This window comes from Triturus cristatus, unplaced genomic scaffold (assembly GCF_964204655.1).
Source record: "Triturus cristatus unplaced genomic scaffold, aTriCri1.1 SCAFFOLD_326, whole genome shotgun sequence".
Taxonomy (NCBI): domain Eukaryota; kingdom Metazoa; phylum Chordata; class Amphibia; order Caudata; family Salamandridae; genus Triturus; species Triturus cristatus.
The window spans coordinates 153,621-168,306 of record NW_028187707.1 but is presented as its reverse complement, the minus strand read 5'-3'; the positions used below and the strand labels follow the sequence as shown (position 1 = coordinate 168,306).

The 14,686-nt window shown below is 44.7% G+C and overlaps 1 protein-coding gene across 1 annotated transcript in view; it reads right to left on the bottom strand.

Moving 5' to 3' along the window:
- LOC146770883 (rho guanine nucleotide exchange factor 11-like) overlaps positions 1–14,686 on the bottom strand; it is a 304,352-nt gene that overhangs the window by 157,338 nt on the left and 132,328 nt on the right. The window contains exons 10-12 of the mRNA XM_085640387.1: positions 8,945–9,126; positions 8,769–8,844; positions 25–192 (exon numbers count right to left, since the gene is read on the bottom strand). Coding sequence (XP_085496513.1) covers positions 25–192; positions 8,769–8,844; positions 8,945–9,126 — 426 coding nt within the window. The remainder of the gene's footprint in view (positions 1–24; positions 193–8,768; positions 8,845–8,944; positions 9,127–14,686) is intronic.

Genomic DNA, 14,686 nt, shown 5'->3' with positions numbered 1-14,686 from the left:
AAGAGTTCTGAATGCCCAACATACCTGTTGCGACGGGGCGGACAAGCACGTAGTTCAGTCTTATAACAGGGCAAACAAGCTGTTTAGATTTGGATGGATCCGGAGCTGGTTTTCTGTGACACTTGAGCATGAGTTTGTCATCCTGTTTCTGCAGCAGCACTAACAGATCTTCCAGGAGCAGCACATGCACATCTAAAGATGGAGAGACAATATAGACACAAAGACAAAAGAATAGTTTGCCATCAGATCTGAGATTATAAAAGAGCAAACCTGGAAAGATACAGACATGTACATTTACCTTGCTTGGCTATTTCCATAGCACACACAGCAATCAATCATATCTTTATTTTAAATGAATAGGTGTGCATTCAACTGCAGATGTTCACTTTGCAGAGAAAGAGTGACAGGAAAACAAATCACTCATCAATGTGAGAGGTAGGTGCAGGATGGGCAGGATGAAGAATGGGTGTTCACTTTGAGAGAGAAAAGCCAGTTTCTTCATGCAGGAAGCTGGCTCTGTATACACTATACCAAAGTAAGGTATAGTTTGCACAGAGTCCAGTGGATCCCCAAAGGTAGGCAGAGGTTGAAGTAGGGAGTACCATACTCTCAATTTGTGGTAGCGTGTGCGAGCAGTAAGGCCTTATCAGAGGGTAGTGCTAAGCATTTATTGTACAACTCAGAGAAGAGATGATTTCACACACTCAAGGACTGAACTCGGACCAAATTGGTTTGTTTAAATATATTATTTAGTTATATTTATTTTCTAGAACCAAGCCAGGCCTGGTACAGGTAAGTATAGTATACTTTGGAAGCATATGCAGTTTAAATACAGTTTGAATGCAGTGAATTAGTTATTGTAGAATTACTTTATATCTGCAGATAGTCAGGTTTACTTTGCAATTACTTTTCTTACACAGCCAGGTATCTCTAGATGCAAGGCTGGTGCACTTCCTGAGGGAAAGAAAAATGAGACAATACATTTTGCAAAGTTATTACAGATTTGCAGTACTAATCATGAGCCACATTTAGTCCTGAGAAGGCAGAACTGGGTTTACGGGTCTGTAGGTAAGTTACAGTCAAATGGGCACTCGAGTCACACTGCCAGCGGCACAGGGGCAGCGGGTTGCAGGGACCACATGTTAGCCAAGGGCTAGGCACAGTTGTGGGCTTTTAGACTGCAGCAAGCAAGCCACCAGACTGGGAACAAAAGCTTCTGGGGTCGAGGTCAGTGCTGTATGCCCAATGGCCAACACAAGAACTACACCATCAGCAGCACAGGAGTAGCTGGGTTTAGGATGCAGTCTTGGCTGAGGCTGCAGACTAAGTCGCGGTTCCCTCGGAGTCGGTCAGCTGCTGTTGAGGAGAATGGGGGCTTTGGGAGTCATCGTACGGTAACTGCAAGCATTTGGAGATGGAGTTGGTCAGACGGTCATAGTTGCTCTTTCTGGTCCACTTCGGTTATGGAGTCGGTCAAGGTGTCACCTTTGGTCGCGGTTGAGGGGACCTTCAGTTGTTGGATGCAGGTTTGATTTACGAGATTGTTGAGGTTCAGGGGTTACTAGGATCCAGGCTAGGATAGCTCGGAGGAGCTCCTTAGGGTGTTTATTCACTTGGACACGGGTCGCCGGGAGCAGAGTGGTGGAGACTCACAGAGTTGGCCGGAGTCAGAGTTGGTTACTTTTGAGCAAGTCGATGCTCATGGGAGACAAAGTCCTTTTTAGACACAAAGGCAGGGCAGATTCTCAGGGTTTTCGAGGACTGCTGGCTGCAGGACACACAGAGGTTCTGTTGGAGGATTCTGAGGTCGGGAGAGGCCGGTATGGCTGGGGTCAAGTCAGTTTGTGTGCTCCTCTTCTCCTCTCTGCACAGCTGTTCGGTCCTTCTTTTCGGCTCTGATCTGTGGAGGCAAGGTTCAGGGTTTCCCCTAAATACCAAATTTAGGGAGTTACAGGTAAGTACAGGTTAGGACTAATTGGTCCCTTTTTTGGGGTGGCTACACCTCCTATTATGCCACCTTCCAGTGGGAGGGGGAATAAGCCTCTCTCTGGTTGGCTAGGTCTTCCATCTGCAAGATGGCAGGGACTGAGAGTTGTGCTTCACCTCACCTCCCCCACCTAAGGGGTGGGGTTGGCCTAGGTGGGGACACCTCTCTTCTTAACTTTGTTTTCGCACTGATTCTCCCGCCCAAGGTTTGGGTTAGCACCAATTGGGGCAACTTGCTCGGAGCAGCAAATGGCTGGGGTAGCTCACAATGGCGGCAGGCCTTTGAAGCTTCCCCATTATGGACCCTGCCCATCCTGGGGGAGGAGGCTTGGCACCTTGTCCCAGGATGTGCTTTGTTTCAGGACCCAGAGAGCAGCAGGCTTTCGACCCAGGGGTCCAGAAACATGTCTGTTTGGTGGCAGCTGGGGAGCAGCCACTCAGCCAGGACACTAGAGTTAGGTTGTTTTTCAGGAGGCATCTCAAAGATGCTCTCTGAGTGCATTTTTCATTAAAGCCCACACTGGCATCAGAGTGGGTTTAATATGCTGAGACATTTGATACCAAATTTCCCGGTTTTCGGTAAAAACCATTATGTTGCTGTGGCATTCGTAATAACAAACTCCCAGACCATATACTCTTTATGGCAATACTGCACTTACAATGTCCAAGAATTGACTTAGCCGCTGTAGGGGTACTGGGCTCATGTACCGGTACCCTCACCACTGGTATAGTGCACTCAGCTAGAAGGGTAACTTATCTAGGCCAGGGCAGTGGGTTGTAGGCATGGCACACAGGGATGTGTGCCATGTCGACTCTTCACTTTGTTCTGCTCCAAAACACGCAGCCTGCAAGGGGAGTGTGTGTTTGTGAAGGTACAGGATCGCTAACGGTGGCACAATAAATGCTGCAGCCCTTTGAGGCCTTCCCTGGTCACAGTGCCCTTGGTACCTATGGTACCTCTTACAAGGGACTTACATGTGGCCAGAGAGGTGCCAATTGGGTTTTGCAACATTACAGGTTTAGGGAAAGAACATAGGCCCTGGGTACCTGGTTGGCAGGAGCCCGGGGCACACTTAGTCAAAATACATCAACATTTAGGCAAAAAGTGGGGGCAACCATGCAAAAAGGGGCACTTTCCTATACTTCCTAGTTATTAATATTTGAGATTGTGTGCAAAGAGACCTTTTACACACATGTTCTGGGTAAAAGAAAATAGCCAAGATACTGTATAAATGGAAGATGACTTGCAACATTTATTGTCAGGGTTAACTAAAAAAGTGACCTTGATCTTTGTACCTGAAGACATTTTGGTCTGTCTCAGTTTGTGATCTTTTCCACATTACTCTTAGCTTTGATTAGCTTGTACAGTTTCTTTCAACTGGTAGGAGGGGGTGAGGTTGTGTAGGATCTCCTTCAGATATCACATCTTACCACTTCTTCCTCAGTATTAGTGTAACATGCACAAGCCCATTTAGACTTTCCACTGACATCCACATAATTTTGTTTATGATTTGCTTCAGTTTGTCACTGTAAAATCCTAGTTCAGAACTAACAAATGAATTGAACTGCCCATATAAAATGTTTTTGGTGTCCATGAATGAAAGACAACCATCAGGAAACCTTAAGAGAAACAGTAGCTCACTTCAACATCTCAAAATCCAGTAATGGATCAAAGTTAAAAAAATGACTCCTAGATTCCTGTTTTCAACAAAGCCTTTGATAACAGTGACCACCAAATTTATTGAATGGGAGACCTGGTGTATGAGAGAAGGGAACTGTGTCCAAGAGGTGTATAGTGTTTCCTCTCTGTCAAACTTAATATGTCTGTGAATCAAAAGTTTGTGAAAGAACCAAAATTGTTGCTCATGGATAGATTTAGTGGGGAGCATTGTAGCATATGTGCCATCAATGTTTTTGTGAAGACTGCTAGTCAGTAATTGTTGTTAGCAGTTCACGGGGCTGAGGTCTGATGAATGAGCGTATAATCCATAAGCAACATAGGTGACTTGAGCACTAGCATTGCTGTGAAGAGGAGCAAGGCCCTTTTTTAGCCAGACTGGAGAGAAACTGAAGGCATATGAAGAGTCTCTCTCTACAGTCTTCATGGAAGGGAGGCATTTTGAATGTTAGCAGCCTTCATCCGAGTATTCTTTCAGAAGAAGGGAAAAAGAGAACTCATCTTGGGGTACTTTAGTATTGAAGTATTCTTTACATTAATATTTCTATATAACCAATTTTCATTTGTGTTTGTAACACTAAGACACTCGAAAATATAAGAATGCAGTGGTTTGAAGGGCAGTCCTATCATTATGGTGATCAGACTAATGCAGGTGGTACACTAGGGGGGCTGATACATTTAAGGCCCTTCACAAAGGCTTTTAGAATAGGTATCTTGAATAGAACATCTTCCCTATTCTGCATTTATGCAACAATAGCTTCTAGGTGTAAGGTGGCAAAGAGGTCTACATCTGAGGTACCACCATCGCCAAACATACGTGAGTAGGGCTGGTGGGTGGAGTTCCCACTCATGGACTTGTGGCTGCATCCTGCTGAGCAAGTCTGCAAAGTCGCTATCCACTCCCAGAGGAACTCTGCCTGGAGACACACAAGGTGGAAATTGCCCAGTGCCAAATACTCTGAGCTAGTGCTGATAGTTGAGAAAAGTATGTTTCACCTTGTATTTGCATGGAAAATAAGGCAGTCATGTTATCAGTTCAGAAAAGCCCCACCTTGCCCTAAATGTCCGGTACAAAAGCTTTGAGGGCTAGATTTATGGAGAAAAGCTCAAGATGTTTTATATGAAGAGCATGATGAGGTAGACACAGATTATGGAATGTCATGTTGTTCAGATGTGCTTACGAACTGGCGAGAGATGAGGCTGTGGTAATGGTCAACTGTGGTACCTGGTCTGCGAAGGGCCTGCCACACAATAGATTGTTATTGTTACACTATTGCAGAGATAAATGGCTGCTGGCCCTTATCAACACTAGATCCTCCCAGTGACTCTCTGGTTATGGCCGTTGTTCCAGGAGGCATCAATATTTGCACTGTGAAAGGACAGAGTGGCTGAACAAGAGGCAGTAGCTATTGGAATGCAGCCACCCTTTGCTCGCTTCAGTGGGCTTTAACCGAGACTGCATTGAGGATTGACCAAAGAAAGTATTAGACCTGAAGTGGTTGTAGGTGGGACTTGGTAGCATAGACTGTAAAACCTACTTGGTGTAGCAGGAAGATTGCACCTTGGGTGATCACTCAGCAGTCTTGTCTGCTTGCAGTCTTGATCAACCAGTCATCAAAGAAGAGGAATAAGTGAGTCCACTCCCTTCTGAGTTGAGCAGCTACCACAGCAAGACATTTGGTGAAGACTCTTGGGGCTGTGGTGACTCCAAAGGGCACCACTTTGAACTAGTAGCTCTGACCATTTACCATGAAGCAGAGGTAGCATTGATGGGCCAGAGGGATGGGGGGGGTGAAAGTAGGTCTAGTGGGGTCATAAAGTGCCCTGGCTAAAGCAGGGGGATTACCTCCTATAGAATGATAATTTGGGAATGTTCTGAGAGGATGTGTCTGCTGAGAGGCCTAAGCTCAATGACGCCTAAGGAAGTTGTCGTTTTGGGGCATGAGAAAGTACAGGGATTAAAAACCCTTCCTCGATGTTGAGGGGCATTGACTCTATGGTCTGTTTGAGTAGAGCAAAGTGTGCTGGATTGATGGCGTATGTGTGTAAGGAGAGATGTTTGATAGGGTTGACATGAGCTCAGGGCAGTAGCAGTACTCAATGATGGATAGAACTCACTAGTCTGTGGTCCCCAAAGGGGAAGAAATCTCTAAAGTTTCCTCCCAACAGGTGTAGTGGGATTGAAGGAACCTGAAGGGTACCCATGGCCTTAGCAAGGCCAGTGTCCATCTTCATCTTTTCCAACATCTCACCAACCTGGGGACCGAAAAGGTGCTCGCCTGTGAAGGGCAGCTTAATGAGATGTTGTTAAACTTCCTACTTTTGAAACCTGAGACATGCACCCAAGAGTGGCAATGGAGGATCACTGAGGTGTTCAGCTCACTGTCAGCTTTATCAGCCGAAGCTAATGCACACCAAATGGTAGCGCTGGATATGACCTTCACATCCTCAACAGTCTCTGCTCCCCTCTTCCAGTACTGGTCGAGGAGATGTTGGAGTAAGGCCACAACCTCTTCCCATTGGGCTCTGTCATAGTAAGTCAGGAGGCCTGCCAAATTGGCAACAGGGACACTGTCATGGTCAGGATCCCCCAGTGGGTCCACCCCGTAGTCCTCCCAAGCATCGTCCATAGGGTGAAGGTAGAGTGGCACACCAAAGTCCTCTGCTGGAGAGTCAGCAGTAGAGCTACCTGTGTCTGAATAGGACTCAAGTGACCACTAAGAAGAAGTCATAAGAAGTGAGGCTGGTCAGGTGAAGGTGCTGAAGTCAGTGGTAGAAGTGGAGGTGATGAAGGAGGTGGAGGAGGGGTAAGGGAAGTGTCCTTAGGCCTCTTAGGAGGCACCTTTTGGAGAGAAGTGTCCGGGCTAGGAGTATTCTTAAAGCAGAGTCTTCACTCATTGTATAAAGTTTTCCCAGTGGCAGAGATCTTGCCTGTGCAGGAGTGAATAATGATCCGACATTGCCTTTCAACATGCTTCCTTTGAAACTTCTCGAGGATGGGCCTCTACTCTGAAGCAGCTGTCTCTGCAATGGGATGGCACGACACGGGTCCTGGGAACGTCAATAAAATGAGTGAACATGATGGTGTAAAAAATAATCTAATAAGGGTTAAGTGCCCATATGCGTTCACTACCAGAAGAAATGTTGCAGAAACCAAATGACTCAAAAAACTTCTTTGAAGAAAAAAAAGTTGCAATAGTCCAACCCCAACACTAGAAGGCAGGTGCACGCTGAGCATGTAAGTCTACTGATACTACATTTACGCACACACACAAATAAATGTATATTTATATATTGTTACTTTTTTCACTGGAAAAAAACAAGGGTTAAAGTGATGTTATAGTCCGGTATTGTAATAGGTTAATCTACATTAAAATAAAATCAGAAATTCACAAAATAAAACAAGGTTAAAGAAATGTAATAGATGTCTGTTAAAAGTAGGTGTGGGAGGTGAACTCCACTCCGCTGGTGGAATTTGCGGAGTTTTTTCCACTCTGTGCTCTGCTTGGAGCGTGGGGTTTGGCAAAAGCTCTGAAACCACCAGCAGAGTGGAGTTTACCAGTACGCTCACCATGAGAAAGAAAAAATCAGTCACAAACTTGACTCTAATGATGCACTAGAACGCTAACCAGCAATATTGGTAGAGGAAGAAATACAATAGAATGTACTGCTGTAGGGCCAAGACTCTGCCAGACAGCCACGGGTGCCAGAGGAAGGTCACAGCATCCTAACCCCGGATCCAACAAGTTGCTTGCTCAATCAGCACTCAGTTCCCATTGAGCCAAGCCAATGCTGGAAGATAAGAGGGGCAGAACTTCCACTTTGCGAAGTTTGCTTTCTCCCTGGGTTGGCTGCAAGCCCCACCTTTTGTATTTTCCTGCACCACCAAAAAAATGCAGGATCTGCCACCTCTGCTCCGACTGCAGCTTGATGCGGACTGCTATGCTGAGTCCCTCTAGCAGCAGCCATGGCCTGGTGCTCAGCCTGCCGCAATGTGCACAGTATGACCGGTATGTCCATACCATCCCAGTGAGGGAGGGCAGCCCAGACTGTGCAACCGGCTCTCTTTTCTCCCACAGCTCCAGAGAAGCCAGTGAAGCACAAGGAAATGGTAGCACTGGCGGAGGAGAGCAGTGGCGGCAGTGGCAGCTCCGAGTATCTGTAGCATGGTATTGGTGATGCGCAGGTGAGAGAGGTACAGGCCCTGCACCTTCTCCTGGTCCCCTTGTGTACCCTGGCCACGCTTGCTTAAGTTGTGATATGGGGGACCGTTCTGTACATTTTGATGTGGTGTGGCAGACAAGGGTTGGCTGAGCAATACTCTGTCCATTCCCAGAACTCATCGGAATTTAGCTGAGTTTCTCTGCAACTTTGCAGAATTCTGCAGAGTGAAACTCTGCAAACTCCATCCAGCCCTAGTTTGCACATACTGTTTTAAAAAACAAAGCCAATGAAATTCTCCAGCAACTCATGACCTAAAGCAACTATAGGTCCAGCCATCCACAGTGTTGTTATTATTCCTGTCATTCAGGTGTTGCAGTGATGCTGTTTTGCCCCGCACTTTCTTTTCACTTTTTTTGTAGGATGTAGGACTGAGTCCCCGAATTCTAAATTGACGGTCACCCCATCTTAGTAGATGTGGTGGCAGCCAATCAGATCCTATCTAAAGATCTGTTGGGTGTGCTGATCCTGAGCAGCGTGAAATATACAATGTTTTTTAACCTTAATTTTTCAAACTAAGGAACAGATTTACACCAACTCACAAAAAGCACACCTTCTGGGACACGAATTAGGTTTCTGCCAAATTTCGGGCCATTACGTTTAGTCGTTTTGACTGCAGCTGTTTCTAATTTTCCTATGGAAAAATGAATGGAGAAAACTTATGTTGGGAGCTCCCGCCCTTTCCTCAGCCTGACTTGATGGGTCACCCTATAATTTTCCAGAAAGGAGCTGAGGTGGAAAAACATGTTTTTTGAAACGTTTTGTCAATATTCGTCAAACAGCACCCAAGCTATATTCACAACAAAAATAGCTTTTTCTTTGGAAACGGGGCCTAAGCCAGATGGTAAATTACAGTGGTCTGCTAGTTGGGAAGTGTGCATACCAACAGTTTTGTCCTTTGTTATCTTCCATTTTAGGGGTCCATCATGGATCATTCGCCTCGCGGTTAAATCGAGGTTCTATTGTAGAAAAAATTGACATTAATCAATTGTATGCACTGATATTGAAAAATAAGCTACAAAATCAGTCAAGTGCCCAAAGAAGCCAGAAAATGTTTACCTTAAACTGTGCGGCCACGGGGTCATTTTTGTTCTTTTTTAGGTCAGTGGTGTCAAGCTGCGTCTGATACATCTTAATGTGGCGTCGATTCTTGACTCTCTTGACTCTATCTTTCACGAACACCAAAATCTCATGACATCGGTCCCTACATTGGACCAGTTTGTCCTCCTCTGAGCTGCCACCTGAAGGACAAAGCAGGACATCTTGGGTGTTTTCCAGCACTTAAAAGCATTAGGTTTGGCAGAAGCACTGAAGTCAGGAAACAAACAAGTTCCATCAAGGACTTCTCAGGACCATTAGAGAAACAACCAAGAAAGAATCAGAGATTACATCCAACACACATTTACACCATGCATGCTTTGTGCACAAACGGAATTACAGGTTTTCTAGGCAGGCAGCTACAAACATACACATTAACTTCATTCTGAAAAACTTGTGAATACAGTGCAATGTGGAAATTGTATAGCTCAACTATGTTCTGTGCCTTGATAGGGGGCTGTGTGAAAATTCTCAAGCCTAGACATAACCATGTCAAAATTAACGTAATGCACACCAAGAGCAGACTACAATATTTAAATAAGAGTCAGTAAGATGTTCTTACCAAGCTACATCACTTCTCTTTACCCTTCAAACAATCTAAAATAACAGCCTAGTTATTTACACTTTCGGCCAGCCCATGACTGCTCTTTACATTTCACTAAGTTTTACTGATGTAAAAGTGTCTGCTCTCTGTAATATTTTATGACCGTCATAACTCTAGAAGCTATTTCACACTCCATTCCCTTTCAGAAAACTGAGTACAAGACTCTAACCAATGATCCACAAAGCCATCCTGTGAAAATCATGTACAATTGCCCTGGGGGTCTACAAGGTAAGCTTGAGTAGATATTGTATGTATGTAGACTGTTCTCAGCAAGAATGGATAAGACTAAGCTAGCACATGTTTCTTGGTGAGTATTCTTAAGGTGGACAAGACTTCGAAATTGCGTACATTTTGATCCTGATGGACTCCTCCTTAAGATTCTTAAAAAAACATTAAGCCACTTAAGATTTTATTTAAGGTGTGTAGGGCATACAGCTCACAGATCCAGATGGTGATCCTTGCAATCACCCTCTCACTTATCTAGAAGTTAGTTGTGACACTCCATTTTGGATACTAAAACATTAAAACTGGCGGCAAGACATCTTTAGGTTCATTTCAACTGGAATTTCAGGATTACATTACAAAAATAAGTTAAAGTGAAGCAAATATGGATTTCCACAAGCTGCACCAAGACTGGAAAGGACTTATGAACTTTGAGCATCAGCTGCTCAAGTTCATGTTACTTACCAGTATAGCTTAACACTAAGGGGCTGATTTAGAGTTTGGCTGAGAAGTTACTCTGTCACAAAGGCACTGAAGTACCCTCTCCACCAAACTGAAGGTCCGCCACCTGATATACCAACGAGTGGACCTTAAGCATGTCAACGACAGAGACTTCTTCATCTCCATTGCTGACATACTCCTCTGACTGCTCGCCCCAAGGGACAGTTAAAAACATTTAATTAGCACCCGTACAATGGGAAAAACCTCCCATAGTGTTGGGGCATTAGTTTTAGTTTTGTCAAAAGCAAAACTTTACCGTGGGATTTTCTTTTTGAAAAGAAAAACAGAAATATTAAAAAAGTTTGACAGATGGTACCATAATTTGGACGGTATTGCCAGTCAAACCTTTAATACAGGAACTGCTATGACAGTGGTTCCTGCTAATGTGTGGAACTGTGCACAGGGCTAGAGGACAACTCTAAATTTGGCAGGCAGTGAACCCTCGGTATGGCCAGAGTAAAGTGCTCCGCCATACTGATGGACTTTGCCCATCAAACTCTAAATGAGCTTTGACATTCAGCTGGGATTGGGTATCCCACTAGCAATATTGAGAAGACAATCGGGCTACTTGGGAAACAATAAAATCCTCTGAAATACATGGCTCATTTACCAAATATTAATGCCCTTTTGATTTAAAAAAATAGATTGGTTTATAGGAAGAGCATATGGACAAGGCATCACATAGGATCTTACTTTAAGTATCATGTCCTTTTGCCTTATTCAGTTTCTTTAAACATGTGTAAAAACACCTGGAACATAAATACATATACTGTGGCATAAGTCAGACCCATTCGGGGGAGGCGAAAGGACAGAACAATGCCATGTAAAAAATATCCATGTAATACAATCCGTAGTGCAGAAGAAACATCAAAGACTGTCATTCATGCAAGGCAATGATACTACAAAGAAGGGCAATTCATGTGTCCTGTTATCCCCTAAAGCCAATACATAACAAATGAAACTCATCCCAACTACCCTCTGTCTGCTTTTGTGTGATGCCTCTACTGATAACATAATAAGGAATCAAGGTGGATAGCCCATACATGTTTGTGGAGCATCCAACTAGTATCCAGTGTTACCTCTCCTCCCTTTCAAAATTCCTGGCGTGTAAGCAATGTCATGTGTCCCCGTCCCCAGCGGCAGTCACTCCCCCATGTTCCCTCAGGGCAGCCAACATAGCCATCTAGGTTCGTATAACATCTTCAAGTTTATCATCTTTACAAACATTTCTCATCCACACCTCCTCCGCGATCGCCCATTGACAAATATCTTTCATCCATGCCACGTATGTGGGGGGTGTTAGACTGAGTCATTTTGCCTGCACCAACCCAAGGAGGCCAAACATCCTGCTTAATTTTTTTGGGGCAGTTTCATGGGAAGTGCCCAACCCACTGGCTTCTTCTAGGTTAAAGTAAAAATTGTCATCATAGCTTGGGAGTAATTCATCCCCATTATCTCCAAAAGCTGGTTGACTTTCTTGAGAGTGTGACCAAGAAGGTGTTGTAGCACTGAAGGACAGCTCCTAGGTAATGGCAATATTTTGTCAGAGCCTGAATATACTGGGACTGGGTCTATCAAAACTGTTCTGGGGCATGACTTTGGTTGGGACTAATTTGGTTCATAGCCTGACAGGGCAACAGGAATGGTGTTTAGCGTCGGGCCAGCATCAATATGGCAGGTACCTGCATAGATATTGGTGCCATATATGAAGTCAGCTCAGGAGCTGAAAGTGAAACAGGCTCAGTAGGCACAGATGGCGCTGAGTAAGGATTCTCCAGTGGTATCCCAAGTGAAGGCCTCTGTGGATCTATGGGGCCCAGAGGCACGCCAGCAGGAGTTGGGAAGGTCCCAAACAATTCGTAACATGGCTTCTTTGAAAGCCTTGAACTGTTGCAACTTTGTTAACTGCAGGGAACCAGGAGAGGGAATAGCGGTCACTTTGAAGTACTCATGACTTTTCAGGAAGAGAGTATTGAAACCCACTTGGAGTACCTGGGCTTCCTTTTTGGACTTACTTGAAGACTTGAAGCTCAACAATGACATTTTGCAGGAACAGCCCTGAGAACAGGAATGGGTCTGCGCCCTCGACTCCAAACAGTAGCGGAACTTACACAACTTCTTCCATCACTCCCCCAAAACCGCCAGGAAAGGAAAAATAAAACAATAATTAACACTTGTTTTATTTTTCCGTTCCTGCCACGTCTTGGGGGTGGGACCTGGGAGTGATATGCACTGAGGGGAGTGGTAGTGTACTCCCATCACTGCACATGAAGGTTTGGCCGGCTACCTCGCACCGGCCAAACCGTCATGCACGGTGAAAGTTCTCTCCTACCCAGCAATGCAGCTAGATTGGAGAGAGCAGGTAGAGACTCACAGTCTGTACTGGAGAGCAACTCGAGTGTGCTCCGGCCAATCCTGAAGCTGCTCTCATGTGTGAGAGAAGCTTCAGGATTGGCCGCAGGGCATTCTGGGAGTCTTTGCCTTTCCCTGTGAAGAGGAGCAGAAGAACGCGACGAGAACAGCTGAAAAGCAGAAGAACGCAAAGGAGATGGCTGCAGATAAGTTTTTTCTTCATTTCGCCCATGAAACATTACACCGCCCTACCTCCTCACCACTCATCAGGCACACCGGCCGCTACTAACAGCTTGGCTTTATGTTCCTAGACAGCCTTCGGATTCTTCAGTAAATCAAATTACAGTGATTCACACAGAACTCATTTTTACCAAAATAATGAGAGAGGAGCATGATAGGCCTCAATGGGCCCATGGGGACAAAGGATCAGGTCTACAATAAGGACTAACGGGACACTGTGAACTATTATTGTGCTCTCGGATTGTAGAGACGTTGTTGGGGAGCTGATTCTTGGTCTCCATGGCCCCATTGAGGTTTTGGACGATCCTGTTCCACTCTCATGGGTATCTGTCTTATATTCCTGTGTGTAGCTCTGTTTAGCTTTACACCATGGTGTTTATCACACTCTACATGCTGTAAGACACAGCTTGTCCCATGGTTTCTCATTCCCTTTTGGCAGTAGTCCCCCAAGCAACCTCAAGTCCTGAAGAGAGCCTTTTACTCTATGAAGAGACGAAAAGTTGTCAGTATCTTACAAACTGCTCGCCCTTTCATGATGCGCTTGTACACAGGCATCTAAAGGCCTGTTTTAATGGACTAACCAATATGCCGACATAACTTTGAACTTTTGTACACTGCCTATTCATGATTTATTTTGATTGTGGTTTTCTCACATGGAGGTCACTTTGACCTATGCCTTTAGAGAGCCTACTAGAAAATAACATTTACGTCTTAACTAAACCAATTCTCATGGCTGGAGCTTGTTGTTTGTATGTACTTTTAGGTTTTGAAAATCAAATTAATCAGTGTCATTTTTTCTGTTTCTTATCCATTATTTTGGTGTAAGTGAGTTCCGTGTGAACCGCTGTGATACGATTTACGTTGGTTATCCAGGTTCACATAGACATTTATGTTACTCTTGTTTGAGAAGAATATAAATAGTTTGGATTCATAAGGGCACATTCCTCACATGAATTGAAGTTGTGACCCAAACACCGGATACACAACTCACGGGGTCCCTACAAGGTATAAACTTTGTAGTTTTAGCATGCATCATGATCCCTCGCACAGTGGAAAGGAACAATTTTAGAGAAAAGTTGTAAACTGATGAGAAAAAAGTTGGGAGCTAGCTCCAGGGCCTGTGTGTGAAGGAGTTGACATCAGGTGCAAAAGAGTGATGCTTTGACACAGCTTCGACTGTCACTTCCGGGGCAGAATGAGGTTGACGTGGAGCCAAATGGAGCCACTTGCTAGTGTCGGGGGCTATGCTGTAAAATCTTCCCGAATCAGTTGGTGCCTGGGGGGGTATTCACAAGGTGAGGAATCTGTGGTTAGACGTATCCAATGAAAAGGCATGCATGAGATGGTGAGGCTCCAACTAGAGTTGTGGGCGCGGAGTCAATAGATTCCCCAGGAAATTGTGCAGCTTCATTAGACTTGGGAGGAGAAAACAGTGTCCCAGAGAGGATTTGAATGCAAGTGGGCAGAGAAAACTTCAAAAGAAAATGGTTATAGAAGTAGACAATGGTGATGCATAGGATCAGGGAATGTAACAGAGGCATCCAATGGTGAAGAAAAGGAGTGGGCAATGTTACAGAGGTAACCAATGGTGATATAAAGGAGCATGGAAAATGTTCTGTGGACATGAAATACGAGCAATAATGAGACAGCGATTAAAAAACAACACATTGAGACACTTGGGGATCACTGTTGCTGAGCTGCATGCCCTGGTATGTAGGTCTTGGTCAAAGAAGAACTAGGCAAAGTTCAATTTAATGTCAGTGGAGCCATGGGATGGTGATCTT